Source organism: Falco peregrinus, chromosome 6, assembly GCF_023634155.1.
Source record: "Falco peregrinus isolate bFalPer1 chromosome 6, bFalPer1.pri, whole genome shotgun sequence".
Classification (NCBI taxonomy): domain Eukaryota; kingdom Metazoa; phylum Chordata; class Aves; order Falconiformes; family Falconidae; genus Falco; species Falco peregrinus.
In genome coordinates, this window is record NC_073726.1 from 31,731,495 (window position 1) to 31,746,559 (window position 15,065).

General features: G+C 40.5%; 1 protein-coding gene across 1 annotated transcript in view; it reads left to right on the forward strand.

The window, feature by feature from the left end:
• Nucleotides 1–3,631: 3,631 nt before the first annotated feature.
• The window catches only part of LRGUK (leucine rich repeats and guanylate kinase domain containing), a 41,523-nt gene continuing 30,089 nt past the window's right edge, over nucleotides 3,632–15,065 (forward strand). The window contains exons 1-7 of the mRNA XM_055807288.1: nucleotides 3,632–4,144; nucleotides 5,277–5,384; nucleotides 6,042–6,123; nucleotides 7,170–7,270; nucleotides 8,021–8,102; nucleotides 11,350–11,474; nucleotides 14,868–15,011. Coding sequence (XP_055663263.1) covers nucleotides 3,935–4,144; nucleotides 5,277–5,384; nucleotides 6,042–6,123; nucleotides 7,170–7,270; nucleotides 8,021–8,102; nucleotides 11,350–11,474; nucleotides 14,868–15,011 — 852 coding nt within the window. The 5' untranslated portion in view covers nucleotides 3,632–3,934. The remainder of the gene's footprint in view (nucleotides 4,145–5,276; nucleotides 5,385–6,041; nucleotides 6,124–7,169; nucleotides 7,271–8,020; nucleotides 8,103–11,349; nucleotides 11,475–14,867; nucleotides 15,012–15,065) is intronic.

Genomic DNA, 15,065 nt, shown 5'->3' on the forward strand with positions numbered 1-15,065 from the left:
ACCTCAGCTATTTTCTGCGTCCACCAAAATTCCCATTACCACCTAGGTATTTTGTTTCCCCAAGACTGCTTCTTTTTTTTTTTTAATGGCCTAATTCAGGAACAATCTGTCTCTAGCCCAAAATACATAAGGCTAATTTCATTTCAGTTGCCATCCCCCAAGGAGAGGGGTCTTAAAGGAGCCATTTCATCTTGGAGCACGTGAGCAGGCAGCCGGTCCCTACACTGCCAAACCAAACAGATGGGGTGGGGAGAGACGGGGAGGGAGGACAAGTGTTTCTGAGGTTTTAATAATCCCTTCTCCTGTCTGAATCATCACAAATCCCAGTGGAAGGGCAGGCATTTTCCAGATGGTAGGAAATAAACTCTGGGACACTTCCATGCTGAGAACTCATTAGCCCTGCTGGCTCTGCTCCAAGCTCAATGGAAGTCCATGTCAACTGTATTTGGACTTGCTCTTTTTCTATCATCTGTTCCCATGAAATCTCCAGCCCCATCTTACACAGTCAGGCTGCCCAGCTAGCTATTAATTTGATTACACGTGGCCTTTGCCTCTTGGAGAGCTTGGAGCTCGGGCAAGTTCCTTCCCATAAACCTACTGCCTGCTAATCCAAGCATCTCAGCTGCCTTCACACCACCCATCTGCTCGCCACTCGTTTGATGCTAACCTGCCCATGCGGAGCCTGGGGAATAGTGAGGAATTTGGCTGGCTTCCAGGTTGCAAAGGCAGAGCGCTGGACAGAAAATAAAAAAGTATATACGCACATGCACACAAAGGGCTTTAAGCCCAACCACAGCCAAATGCTGCTACTGTACTTTGCATGGGCTGCAGTGGTGTTCTCTGTCCTACCACTGCACACCCCGTGCACCCCACAAACTGGGATTCTGCCAGGCAGTAGCTGCCCTTGGTGGCTATCACTGCCACCCACCACAGATGACAGGGCCTCCAGAGCAGTCACAAGGCTCCAAGTCAGCCCCTTCTGCCCTGAGTCTCCAACAGCCATTAGCTGAGTGACAGGTAAGCCACCTGAGGAGCACCAGGTCCTGGTTGGGCTCTGCTGCAGTAGGTGTTTCTGGCTGCAGTAGCAACCTGGCTCAGTAGGCAGGGCGCTCCTCCTTGTGTGGTTGCAAGATGTCAGACAAAGTTGTACTCTAGAATAAAAGGTTTTCTGCAGGTTTTTCTCTCTCCAAAACCTCATAGCTTTTCCATAGCACAAAGCTTGTTTGCAGATTTCTCAAAGCCCTTTAACAGTCCTTTAAACAAGCCCCAGCTAGAGACAGATGTTTCCACAACCCAGGTGAAAAGTGGCCCACTTCCTATGAGGGTGACCCAATTCACTCTGTTTTAAAACATGAGAGGCACAGTAGGAAAACCCCCATGTCAGTTGGAAGAGACAGTAGGACTTTTCTGTTTCATTGCAGCAGTGTTTTACACAGTGGAAGCCGTTTCAAAGAGGTCCATGCAGTGTAAGGCTCCATGAAGCAGCTGGTGCTGCAGAGCAGACTGGCTGGCCATGTCGGGTTCAGCCCTCCTGTGCCACTGCAGCCCAATGTGAGTGACTCAACACTGCAAGTGAGTGGTGGGGACGGGCAGCAATTGTTTCACCCATGAACTATGCCGTTGGGCTGCCAGGAGGGCACGTGGTGGCTGACAGCCATGTCCTGTGGACACAGGGAGTCACAGCACAGGACGGAAGCAAGTGCTGCTCACATCAAAAAGTGACTTTCCCTGTTTGCAGAAGGTGAAATCTGCAGATGTAGACTATAAAATGGTATAGGTTTGGAAAGAATATCCTAGTTATCATGAAAGCTTGAAACAGCTACAGCTGCCCAGTAGGGAGCAAGTAACTGCTGTGCTCAAGCAGCTCCTGCTTGGCTTTGTAGCTCTGGTGATTCAGAAATTGTTCTCCTACGTCACAACAAATCCAAAAGCCTCCCAAAACATATTCCTAGATAGGTTCCCTCCTTCCCTTCCAGGATTTTCTGTCCTTTCCTGACCTCTCCAGCCCTTGCCTTTGCCACCCATCCCTGAACACAGTCCTAGACATGCACCAGCTGGAGAAGAGCCTGTGCCCAGAGGGCACAGGGTGCTTAGTGGAAAAGGAGTAAATCCTATTAAGGGTCTTAACATTTATGGCCAGCCAGATAATGAAGGAAGGTAATTTGGTGTAGCTTTATTGCAGTTATCGTAATGTTTCCCTGAAGGAAAAATACAAAAATCCATGGATAAGGTCCATAAGAAGTTTTTATATCTTCCTCTTTTAATTTTTTTTTTTAAGCAGTAGCCATTGCAGTCAAAGATGAGTGTCATCTTATGAACACAGGAAAGGCAATTATGTGATGTTGAAACCCAGAATTACAAGACTCTCAAGGCTCACCTGGCTGTCATGACCCATGCAATAAGCAGGAATACTTCATCCCCAGTATTAAATTGTTTTATCACGTGGAGCAGTGCTTTTCCCATGTTTATATCGCAAGGACCTGTACTTTGAGACATCCCAGCACGTTCTCTTCCTCCCCTCCTCTATTATTTTCTGGCTTTACTTTCTCATTTTACTCTGTTCTGCAATGTAAGAAGAAAGGCAGATGATGGACTGGGAATGGAAGAGGCCTAAAATGAGAGAAAACATTTTTTTTTCTTTTTTTTATTCTGCACTAATGAAGTTGTGGAACTAGCTGCCACAGGGCATGACTAGAGCCAATAGGTTACTGTGCACAACTCAACTAATCACAAAACATGCTCACACAAAACTCAAATATGTTTAGCATCTTTACTTACGATTTATATTACGAATTGATTCGTATCTGTAAGACATTTTTTGTAGCCCAAAGCTTGTTGTTGGCTGCAGTTGGGGATTTTTATTTCTTCCCCTGAAACATGATGTGATGAGCTTTCTGTTTTCTCAAACTAACAAATCAGTGATTTTAACACAGTGCAGCGGTGCTTTGTGGGGCTAAACAAAACCATCATCCCAGAGAGTTTGCAGCACCAACATCCACTCCAGCAGCTTTCACCCATGGGTGTCCTCACGCCCCACAAGCCCAACCGTGGAAACAGTCAGGCCTTTGTGGTGGTAAAAAACCAGGACAACAAGCAAAGATATTTCAAAAGCCATCATTTTACTTTCCCTTGCTCTGACAGCCTGATTATTTCCCAAATGTTTCCAGCAAAATTATTAAGATTTTTTCCACCAGCTCTGAAATGTTACTCTTTTCTTAAGGAAACACATTACTTCACCATTTCAAACAACCCTCACCCCTGCAGATGGCTGTGCTTCCCAGTAAAAATGATCAATGCCACCAGTCTTCCCAGACAAAAACTAGTAAGACCAGGACCGGCCTATGACTAAAACAGCTAACTAGAATTCAGGGCTACAGACTGCCCGCACAGCCCTTTTCCTCAAGCAAAGTTGCCACCTTGCACAGAGCCCATTTTGGCCTGGGGCTTTGCGGCTGGGTAACGGTGCCCTGAAGATTCTTTGTCTGGCAGTATTGACGTTGCATCCTGATCTGGAACAAGCAAGTGGAGGCGAACACACGCTTCCCCGTGCTGTGGAGGAGTGGGGAAAAAAAGAGACAAGCAGGGCTGTGTGAGCGGGGCTGCGAGCCGGAGGGCGCCGCCTGAGGAGGGCGCCGATGGGGCGGACTACAACTCCCAACATGCTCTGCGGCTGGGCGGCCACAGCCAGCGAGCCCTGCGCAAAGAACTACAACTCCCGCCGTGCACCGCTCCACCCGCCGCTTTCCTATTGGCTGACTGGCTGGCTGGCACGCATCCCCTTGCCCTCAGGAGGAAAGGCGCTTCTCCCGTCTCCAGGACAACGGGAGAGCAAACAAGATGGCGGCGGCCTGGTCGGAGGGGTGAGGGGGAGGCGTTTGAGTGCCAAATACCGATTGTGCGGCTCTCTCCGTGTTCTCGGTTCTTCTTACAGCTCATGGCGGGGGACGAGGAGAAGCAGGGAGAGGGCAGCCTCGAGAAGCAGCCTCCCGCTTTTCAGGGGCCTCAGCAGCACCTCTCCCAGTGGTTGCCTGGGAAGCTGTCCCAGGACAGACCCAGCCTGCGGCCTCCACAGCTCAGCCTGCCTCACCGAGAGACCGAGCAGGAGGAGGATGGCAAAGAGGAAGAGGAGTCACAGCGCACAGAGGTTCAGTGCCCCCCAGCTGTTTGGGGGAGGGACGTGCTCGTGAGGGAACTAGCCCTTTCCCACCTTATCGCTCAGTGTTGCTGTGTGGGAAAGAAGGGGAGGTCGATGGGAGCACCACGTTGTGCATTTCCCCAAAGAGGAGAAAAGCTGGTTTGGCCTGTTTCCCTTCACCTCTCATTTCTGCCTATTTATAGGGTCCCTTTCATCCCCATAGTGTCCAGGATAGTCTGGATTGCCCCCCTCTCTCCTTGCTGTATAAAGACTAAGGATAAGTTGGTATATGGATGACCAAATTAAACCCCTTTACTGATGATATTCCCAACCCTGAGATTCAATAAGCCCCTGGACCCAAGTGAATTTTTAGTCCCTGCTCTTCTGGGCTCTGAAGTGTCCCCTGCCACAGTGTTATCACCTCATGTTTTTACTTTGTTGAAATGCATCTGTAGTCTCCATTGCTATAACATGTAGGTGCTATAATTTAGATGATTACCATTTGAAACATTATTTATCTTGGTCCCTAGATTAGCAATTGTATGACTTCTCCAAGCTTACAGGAATTTCACAAACCATTGGCTTATTTTCTCATTAAACCTACACAGTGGTTCATTAGTGCCATCTGTCAAGTACCCTCTTTGGCAAAGATTGTTCTCTGAAGAGTAGCACTAGCTGCTCATGCTGAAAAAATTTAAAGGGCTTCCAATAATGTGCGTATTGGGGTGCAACGCTGGGGTTATGTTAGTGCTGATTTGCTGAGATGTTAACATCCGTAATCAATGTGAGTTCCATGCTCAACATCTCTGGAAAGAGGTCCTGTTTAGAGCTGTGCATTCAAAGCAGAAGGTAGGAAAAAAATCCCAACAAAAACTTGTTGAACCTTTTAAAATTAATAGAGCTAGTACGTGACATGTTTCTATTTATCTGTTTTGAGGGCTGTATTCATAATTTTTGCTAATGTGTAGTGCCTTAGCAGGGTGATGGAGCACTGAAAGCAGTGTTTGATTGAGGACTTTCATTAAACTGTTCCCAGTTGCATCCCAAGCAGCCCCCAGATTGTACCAAGTGTGGTATTTCATTTCATGAATCTCCCCTTAATCTCTTTCTCTCCCTACCTCCCTTTTCTGGTATTTTATAGGGTCAGTTTGATGGAGAGTTGGACGAAGATACTGTGGCTGAGGGACTCCACAAGCTGGGGCGCTCAGCCTCTGGTATCGAATACGTTTATCTTAATCTGTCGCTTTCAGTAAGTATAAGAAAAGAACATCAATGTGAAGTGCTTCTCTGCTCAAAGGTTTCCTCTTTTTAACAGCAAATAGTTGGTCTAGTAAAAAAGTGTCAAGAGGCAGGGTTTTGTTTCTACCTGTCAGCGTTGTTTCATGTACATGGGATTTTTGACAAGACACAGCATGGCTTCTGCTGACAACTGCCATATTGCTTTTTTTCACTTAGTAGCAACAGCAGTAAGATTTTTCCTTACCCAGTCTTCAGATGTGAAAATGTATCTTCCTGCTTTAGTCAGCTAGAGGGGAAAAAAATAGAGGAACATGCTGAAGACCTGAGAATGCTGCTTCATTGCCCCTTCAGGAAGTTAAAATGCTTGTGTCTTTCTAAAGATTACTTGCTGACGCTCCCTTTTCTATGCAGCCTTGTTTTTTCTGGCATTTTTCCTAGCTACAGCTATCTCTCTGGGTTGTTTTAAAGTCTTCTTTTGACATTTTCTCCATTCATGGCTGGTCTGCAGGTCTAACATCACTTGCTGTATATGTCATCCTGTTCAGAAACATCCATCTGGAGGGACCCTGGGGCATGTCTTCGATGTCTCCCGCTACTGTGTATCTCTTGGGAGAGCGGCTGAGGTTATACAGCTAGTTATTAAAGTCTCTTTGCTTTATTTTTCCAGGGTCGTGAGCTAAGTAACATTAACATTCTCTGCAGATACTTTCACCTACAGAAGCTGGAACTTTCATGTAATAAAATTAATGGTATGTAGTAAATACACTAGTAAATTCTTGGGTTGTGAAATTGTTTAAGATGAGAAATGCACTGTACCACGGAGCTTTAGTATCACAAGGCCTGGTCTGTGTTTTAATGGTGTAACTACTCCAGCTCTACAGAATGAGGTGATGGCTAGATCTTCTTGAGAATGATGTGTGGACCATTCAGACAGCTGCACCAGCATATGTTTATCAGCAAGAACATGGAGATTATTGTCCAGTTTATTATCCAAAGATAAAATGCAAGCAAGCATGTCAAGACAAGGTTAAGGCTGAGATTTTACATGTGCAGATATTTTAATATTTAAAATTATGTCTGGTGCAGTTTTCCCAGCCTTGGCCTTTCCTTTGTCAAGGTTTCCCATTGGCAACAAAATGTAAGAAATTACATCCTGGATTGAGAAAAGTAGCAAATGGAGACTGGGGTAAACTCCATCATACTCCTTCCCTCTCCCTTGTACTCCCCAGCTAATTTTTTAATTTAACATCAAAAGGAATATGCTGTGGTGGGCAATCTGTTGCATTATTTCTTTGAAGTTCATTTCACTTGAGGTGCTGGAGTCCAATAATAGCACTTTTGTAAGGCAGTCCTCCATTCTCATTTTACTAACAGTTTGTCTGTGAAGGTCTGAACAGAGCAGGGACTTTTCCATAGTAACTATTCAGTCTTCAGTAATTGGCCTAAATACTTCTGTCCACTAATTAACAGCTTAGGACAGAGGTAGTCTCTCTGTCATTCTAGAGGTAGCTAGAATATAAAACTATTCTGACTTATAGTCAAATCAGTTGACATAATGGAAATCTAATATAGAACTTGAATATTTGTTTCTTCATGGAAGAAACCATCTTTTTTTTTTTTCTAGTAGAAGGTGTTAATAAAGCTGATTTCTGCATTTTAAACACTGCTTTCTGTATGTGTAACTACAAATCATTTCTTGATTGCTATTGGACATAATTATCACATTTTGACATGATGATCTTTGCATTTACCTGTGCATTCATGTACACAGTTTGACATTTTCTTTTGTTACTAGATCTTTCTTGTATCAGCCACATGCCTCACTTACTACAACTGAATGCTTCCAACAATAAATTGACTACGTATTTCAGTTTTAAACCACCTAAAAATCTCAAGGTATGTTGCAATAAATGCATTTTATGGGTTTAAATCCAAAACTATTTTCTAAATCTAATTTAGACATTGTATTTGGACATATGCAAAAGTGAATTTTTATGCCTTCCTTATTCTTCTTTCTTACCTCATTTGACATTTTAGTAGCTTTTCCAAATGTTTGGGTATTTTACACTGCACATTTCAGTCTTTTATTTTATTTTACACTCTGAAGTCTTGCATGCCATGGAAAGGTGTGTTGTACAGCTAACTGTTCTAGCTGGAGGTAAAAATAGCCAGAATTTTTTCCTTGCTTGTTGAAATCATCAGACCTTTAGTGGGATCAGTTCCTGCCTTTCAAAATTGACTGATGCCAATCATTATTGTGAAATACGTACTTAAAGCATAGCTGTGTGCCATTCTTCCCTTTAATGTTGTTTTCATGTAGCTTACTTTGGATTATAAAAAGCAGGAGGTTGTTTTGAAATGCAACCTCTATGTATTTCTCGGTCTTCTCTGTAACTTTTTTAATATGTATGAATAATTACTGGACCATTAATGATAATGTTGTTGGAAGAAAGTATAATTTTGGAAGTTCCCAACACGTGAATTCCGTGTGTCATATGAAAGAGTCTTTCTGGTTATGTCTCAGTATTAATATAAATTATCTTCTTACTCCTTCCACACTCTTGATTGCAAGTTTAATGTAGTTTTGCAAGCCAGCTGCAAGTGCTGATGAAATAAAACTAACTTTCTGTCTTGTTTTTTCACTAGGAAGTAGATTTTTCATACAATCAAATACCTAAAATGCAAGATTTGTCAGCATACCAGTCACTTACTAAACTCCTGCTGGATTGTATCCTTTATGGAAATTCAAATGGGAGAAAGTTGCTTGTTTGCTTTCTGAACAACTACTTGCTTCAAATAGATACCTGCTTTCTTTGTATTTTTCCTTCATGTCAGTTTTGTCTTCAGAAGCAAGATTAAATATTGTCATTCTGGTGGTGAAACTGATCTTAATTTACTTAAGCATGCATGGTGTTGAAAGTGTTTGTGTATACATGTAAGTTATTAACCGGCTAGAGGAACACAGGAAGCCTCCACTTTGCATCATGTAAAACTGAAAAAATGACATGTCATACTCTCTTTGCATGGCAGAGGTAATAAATAATCCCAGTATTTTTATATACAAAAGGTTAATAGGAAATCAGCTTGGAACACTAAGCTCCCTTAAATGAAAAATGTGCATGTTGTTCAATTTTAGACATAGCTAATTATGCAGGGACTGTAGAGGCTCTGTGGAGGACAAGGCCGTTCAATGACAAAGAGAACCTTTTAAGTGAAACTTCCTGGAGTATGCTGAGGGAAGTCACTGGGGGAAGGTGTTCTGCTACCCACTGTCTATGCGCTCGCTGTGGTATCCTGTTTGTGGGATTAAAAGCACTGTTTTGGCAGAAATCAGATAAATATGAACCTGCAGATTATGTTTCATTGCTTACTCTTCTAAGGCCGTCCATAGTACTCCTAAAGATTCTCCTTTGCTTTTCTGAAAGGTCTTCTGGAGTTTCACATTGACATGCTGCCTTACTTACAATTGCTTCCCGAGGGCTCGTGAACCTGTCCTTTTTGCTTCATAATTTGCATCTTGATTTTCTGCTCTCTGAAAAGGAGACGGCAGCAGGCTGTTGCAGGTTTTTCTCTGTCTCTTGTCCTTGAAGTAGCCCATTACCAAACGATATTAATACAATGCCTTTTTCATGTAGGAGCAGATAAAGCATTTGCAGGGCATCCAGGTTATGTTATTCACACATTTTAGAAGGTGTGCAGGTGACATGATTCTTGTCAGAAAATGGCATTGAGACACTATCCCTTTGCAATTCTGATTTTTCATCACAGAGCAAAAACCATAGGGCAAAATGAAAAGGAAAAAAGATCAGAGATTTGTATTGTGGATCTGAATCGATATTTTTTCATTTCGTTTCAATGCAGCAGCATGCTGTCTTCAATTTTTTCATTTGTCAATGAAGATGTCATTGAAATGGGGAGGAAAAACTGTTTCATGCATACAGTTGCAATAGGACCCGCTGGAATATAGGGAAAATGAGTGCAGGATTCACAAGTACAGAATTTAGAATAGCAAAGTAAAGTGGCATGTTCCTAACCTGTGTCAAGAACTCCTCGCCAAAGACATGGCAGACAAAACAAGCTGTTCTTTGTAATCATAGATGAAAATACTATATTGAATATCATGCAGTAGTAGAAATGTTTGGCATGCATTTCTTGTTGACAGTAACTAAGCATTTCTTACCATATTTAAGTGAATTATGATGCAGATGGTAAGGTCTTTGTAACATTTTTCTGACAGGTGCACACACAAGCACACCTGACAGGTTTATAAATGAGTTTTGAAGGAGAAAACTGCCTAAACCAGAAAGGGAGACAGCTTGGGCAATAATATCTGACAAAGCATTATAGTGAGCCGTTAAAAGACTAAAACTGATTCTATTAGTTTTTAGTCCTGAGCAGTTTGCTGCTTCAACTTGATGCTTGTGGCTTAAACAATACTTGTTCCTCGCCAAAACTTCTCCTCCTCAGTTGCAAGAGGAACAGTCTCATTTTGTATCTGAAACAATTATTATCTGTCAAATGTTAGTGCCTGTGGATTCTTTTGGTTTCTTTTCTTAAATGACAGAGACAGCCAAGTGTGAGGTCATATGAAAAGATAAACCAGTGCTTACTAGCTCCTTTCTCCTCCTCCTTCCCCATCTAGGCCTGTGAGTGTAGACCTTAGTGTACAATCAAGTCCCCATGTAGGAATGCAGTTAGGAAAAAACAGAGTTAGGTTACAGCTATTAAAAAGTATTCTGTTGGCCCTGGCTAAGCTTACATTTTATTTGCTTACAATATTATTCAGACTGCAAGAAAAAAATCATTTGATTGTTAATTTGTCCACTGCCTGGAAAGAATTAAAATTAGCTTGCCTTTCTTTGCAGGCAGAGTTCATTCTCTCAAGTCAATTAAAAATGTTTTATTCTGTGATTGCCTAAAGGCATTTCTCTGTGTCCTGCATGTTCTGGCTAATTTTATGTTTTTTCCAGTTATATTTCTTGGGGGGGGGGGGGGGGGGGGGTATGTAACTAGTTCCAACTTGGATGCTTACAATACGAGTGTAATTCTTCTTGCCTAACTTCAGTCACCAAATTAGATGCCTGCATCAGAGTTACCTGATTTCAGTAGTCAGGTACCTCTGCAGTTCAACCAATTGCAAGAGAGCAATTTGAGATGGCTTGCTGCCAAAGGAAACATGCTTTGTTTAAGGCATCTGGGTAGTTATGTTAATGCTGAAGTTTGCTGAGAGGGATCCTAACTACTTGTACTGCTGATTTTGATTTTAATGTTAAATGAAAATTCACTTTCCCCTTTCAGGACAGATGGCCAGTATAGAACAGCTATAATATAGAGTGAAACAGCCCCATATAGTACTGTTGTCTGTTATGACTTGAATAATTTGTATATGAAGCTTAGAGGTCAAGGTCAGTTAGGAGCTATGTTAAGTAGTCCACAAACATAAAAAGATTACAGCCTTCTCTGACAAAGATGACAGCTGACTTACCATGCCTGGTACTCAGTTAAAGTCAAAGACATAAATACCCCTATGTTTTAACCTGCATATGCGCATCTGATAAGAAGACCAGAGATTTACAGCATAGTTTTTTAAGATGCTGGCGGAAGTTGTTTCTCCTCCACACTCCTGTTACCTCATTTTCACTACTTTCTTGATTTGTCATCAGCCCTAATGCAGGTCACAAGAAACCATCAAAATTTAAAACCCTTCCAAAATGAAGGGGAGGATATTTCTAGCTGGAACAGTGTCACTTGTCCTCCTGCCCCACAAAATGTTGTGTCAGTCAAACAAGGAGGCAGTAAGTTCCAGAATAGGAATGGATGTGAGCGGCTGGGATTTCACACTCTTTATAGCATGAAGCGTTTGATGTCCAGCTCCCCTTACCATAAAATTCAGCTCTTTTGGTTAATTTAGCAACTAATGTTTGCTACAGTTTTGTGTTCAGTTATTTTCCTTAAATGCAAAAACCTCTGTATAGTTAATAATATAGAGGAGATAAGAGGACTGGAGAAGTGTCACAGTCTGACTCATCTTAGTTTGTCGCACAACAGACTCACTGCAGTCAGTGGCCTTGAGAATTTACCTATCAGAATACTCAATCTGGTAAGAAAGAAGTAATTCCAGTAGGTTTCCTGTCTGTCTTTCATCAATATATTAATGCCCGAATAAAAGTGAAGGTAATTACATGACAATTTTTTCAGAGATATTTGTAATACTGGACACACTTTTTTATTAATTCAGGATCATAAAATAACTTAAAAGGGAGCTCTGAAGGTCACCTGATCCAGCTTCCTGCTCAAAGCAGAGCCATCCTCAGTGGAGGCTGCTCAGGGCCTTGTCCAGCTGGGTTTTGGATTTCTCCAAAGATTTTCCATTTGCTCTGAGTAGCTTTTGTTGCTTAGGTGATGTGTAAGAAGTTACTTATTGTACAAGTCCCACACAATAGAAACTGGTTATTCTTTTTTTAAAGTATATTTCCTCATAAAATTGTGTTCATGATAGCAGTGAGCTAGGACAGGAGAGGGAAGGATGAGGACTGAGAAGCCTGCATTTTTTAAAGAAAATAAGTCAAGTTTAGTATGCAAATCTGATATATTATTAAAAGATCATTGTTAAATTTTTTAAAACATCTTGTAATGAGATTGGAAGCTTTATATTGTCAGCTTGCATCAAGATATCTAGGGAATCTTTGTTTAAATACAACACTTCTAGGTTATATTTCTAGATGCTTTAGTGGGATTTAGCTTACCTGACTTCAGATTTGTGAAGACAACTGCAGCTGAGCTAGTTGTTCTCTGCTGCCTCAAAAGTCAGTGGAGAGAAATAGACACTTAAAATACTTCATTATTCTGATCCAGCTGCTGACATCTACATTAACACAAGATGCATCATGCCTTGGAAGTGCTTGTTTCTCTCTGTTGGTTATGAAGATAGCCAAGGATAACTAGCCCAAATATAGACATCTCTCTGTCAACGCCTGCACTTGTTTGCATGGATCTTGATCTTTTACAGGCCTTAGGAAGGCATTTATCTCAGTGTTCCTTGGCACCATGTTTGTAAAATTTCCTTAATACCAATGCTTTCTTCTAAATCATTTAGAGATACTGAATGGGAAGAGCCATCAACACAGAGGCTGCACAGAAACACAAGCAAAACCTGGTTTTAATGCAATTCTGTTGCTATAAAATACAACAGGCTACTTCTTAATAGATTTTACTTAATAATAATAATTTTAAATATATTTAGTGCTATTTTAAAAATAAGTACAAAAAACCTGCACATAGAAATATGCCCATATTTGCTACAGTAGTTTTGAGCGCCTACATAAATATGTTAGGTAAAGTGAATAAATCCCTTATGAGGAATAGAAATATTCTTTTCCAATTCTTCTAAAATTGTAAAGATTTTTCTTCTGTTCTGTAGTAATTGATATGGAAAAGAGTAAGATCTGTACCCATCAAGGCCTGATTGGCCTTTGTACTTACTACTGCTTTGATAGTCAGAAAAGGTATTCACATTTAAAACATGATAGTAGTATGTTTTGAATAATTTATTCAAACAGTATTCAGTAACATTTTTAATATACTTCTATTTGAGCTATATAATACTTTCGGTAGCCTTCAGTTATGCCCTTAGTGGCAATAAAACTGAAATTTGTCTCATGTTTAGTGGATAAGATTAACTCAGATTGGCAAAATCATGTCTAAAAGTTCTAAGATAAGCTGTAGGAGTGTGACAATCTAAGTTGACAGGAAGATCTTTTCTCTAAATACTTTCTTCAGGGAAAACTACAGTAAGTCACTCAACCATTGTGTGCACTGATTTCCTCATCTGTTAAAGGCCTAATAATAATTCTGTTAGTAATGGTTATCTGCTCAGTAAAATGTTTTGGAGGTTGTGTTAACAGCTAAGCCTTATTAATGTGAATGTGTTCTTCATTTTTGGTTCTTACATGCTGATATGATTATTTATACAACTTCCTGTCTTTTTTAATTAGCAGAGTAGATAGTCATGTGGAAATTATGTAAATAGACAGATTTTAGCATAGCTTTTTCTTTTACTAATTAGAATAAAATGCAGTTCTTTATTCATGGGACCAGTCATCCCCTCTCTTCCCATTGATTCATTCATTTTCCATTTTCCCTTGAGCTTTTTAGGTTGAAAGACTAGTAAGGTCTCAGGTTTGTATGAAAGGCTGCAAAAACTGTAAATACTGCCTAGTTATACCAAAAAGCCTTTATTCTGCTTATGTTTGCAAAAATTAAGTACAGCTCTAATGAACTGGATTCTTAGGAATTTTATGCTTTGCAAAAAGGATGTCTGCACAAATCCCTTTTGTTCAAAGAATTTTATGTGCACCTCTTGCACAGCATTTTGCAACTAGAGCTCTGAGCTGTATCCTATTAAACAGAGGTCTAACGAAGAACAGGAAGAGAAGAGGGAGCCTCCATGCTATTAATAACCTAATTAAACATTTAAAAGTCAGGAAAAATGTCAAGGACAGACAACTGGATTAACATTAGAGTCAGATGGCTTATTTATTTCAATAGTTCCTAAGTATTTATTAATAGAATACGAAGTTTCAAAGCTTTCAGCACAAGGTGATGCTGATGGAAAAATATAATTTGCAAGGTTATATAGAAAGAATCATGTTGAGAGGCCATCTGGGTACATGTGGCCACCGGAACAAAGATGAGTACAGAACCTAACATGTTATACCTATTTGGAGTTCACAGCAGAAACGAGTATATGATTTGTGAGGCACTGAGAAATTAAGCCACCTGGTATCCAGCGTTAAATGTAGGTCTTCAATGTTATACCTTGTTTGGAAGGAATGTAAAACAATTATAGCTGGTTATGAGTTCTCAAAAACTTGGGTCATTTCTTGTCTTACTTACAGTAAGGTGGGTTTGGGTTTGAGGGTTTTTCTAACATTTCTGTGCATGCTGTCACTGACAGTAAATAAAGTCTGCCTTCACTTAGTAAGCATTAAGGTGAACTTGTGTATCCTGGAGATATTTTTATAGACTGCCAGTAGTCCAAAGAAGGCAGTACTGTATTGCTCTACCTTAATATTTTCATTATTTATTCTGTAATCATGAGTGTAAATATAACCATGATTACAGAGGTAAATTCTATGTATTTATGTATATATATTCTATAATTTTATGTGCATATCTATTTTCTAAATTTTGAGTTTGATAGTGACAAGTGTATCCTTTAGCCATTATCAGCTTAGAAGAATGCTAGAGCTCTTTTTACTGCTTTTGTCTCTTGCTCCTGTTCAAGGTGAGTCAGAAGTTAGTTGATTCTTTTTTCCTGAAGCATTATGGAAAGCTGTAATATGTCATCTCAAGATGAAGAAGGCACTAATGCATAAAAGGCCTATTTGTAATAGAATTCTCAATAATAAAGTGAACACTGTTCTTCCTCAGGAATGTTGTTTTCCATCTGTAGAACTTTATCAAAGGTTTATATGCTTTCATTTCTTCTTAGAGCTCTAACCGGATTGAGAAAATAACTGGCTTGGATAGCTTGAAAACTCTACAGAAGCTGGACCTATCTAGCAATAAAATAAGTAGTCTAGAAGGCTTGGAGGAACATGATCTACTAGAGATGATCAACCTAGAGGATAACCAGGTAGCATACTTAATATCGATCTCAGCCTTTTATAAGAATTTCAGAAACTCTTAG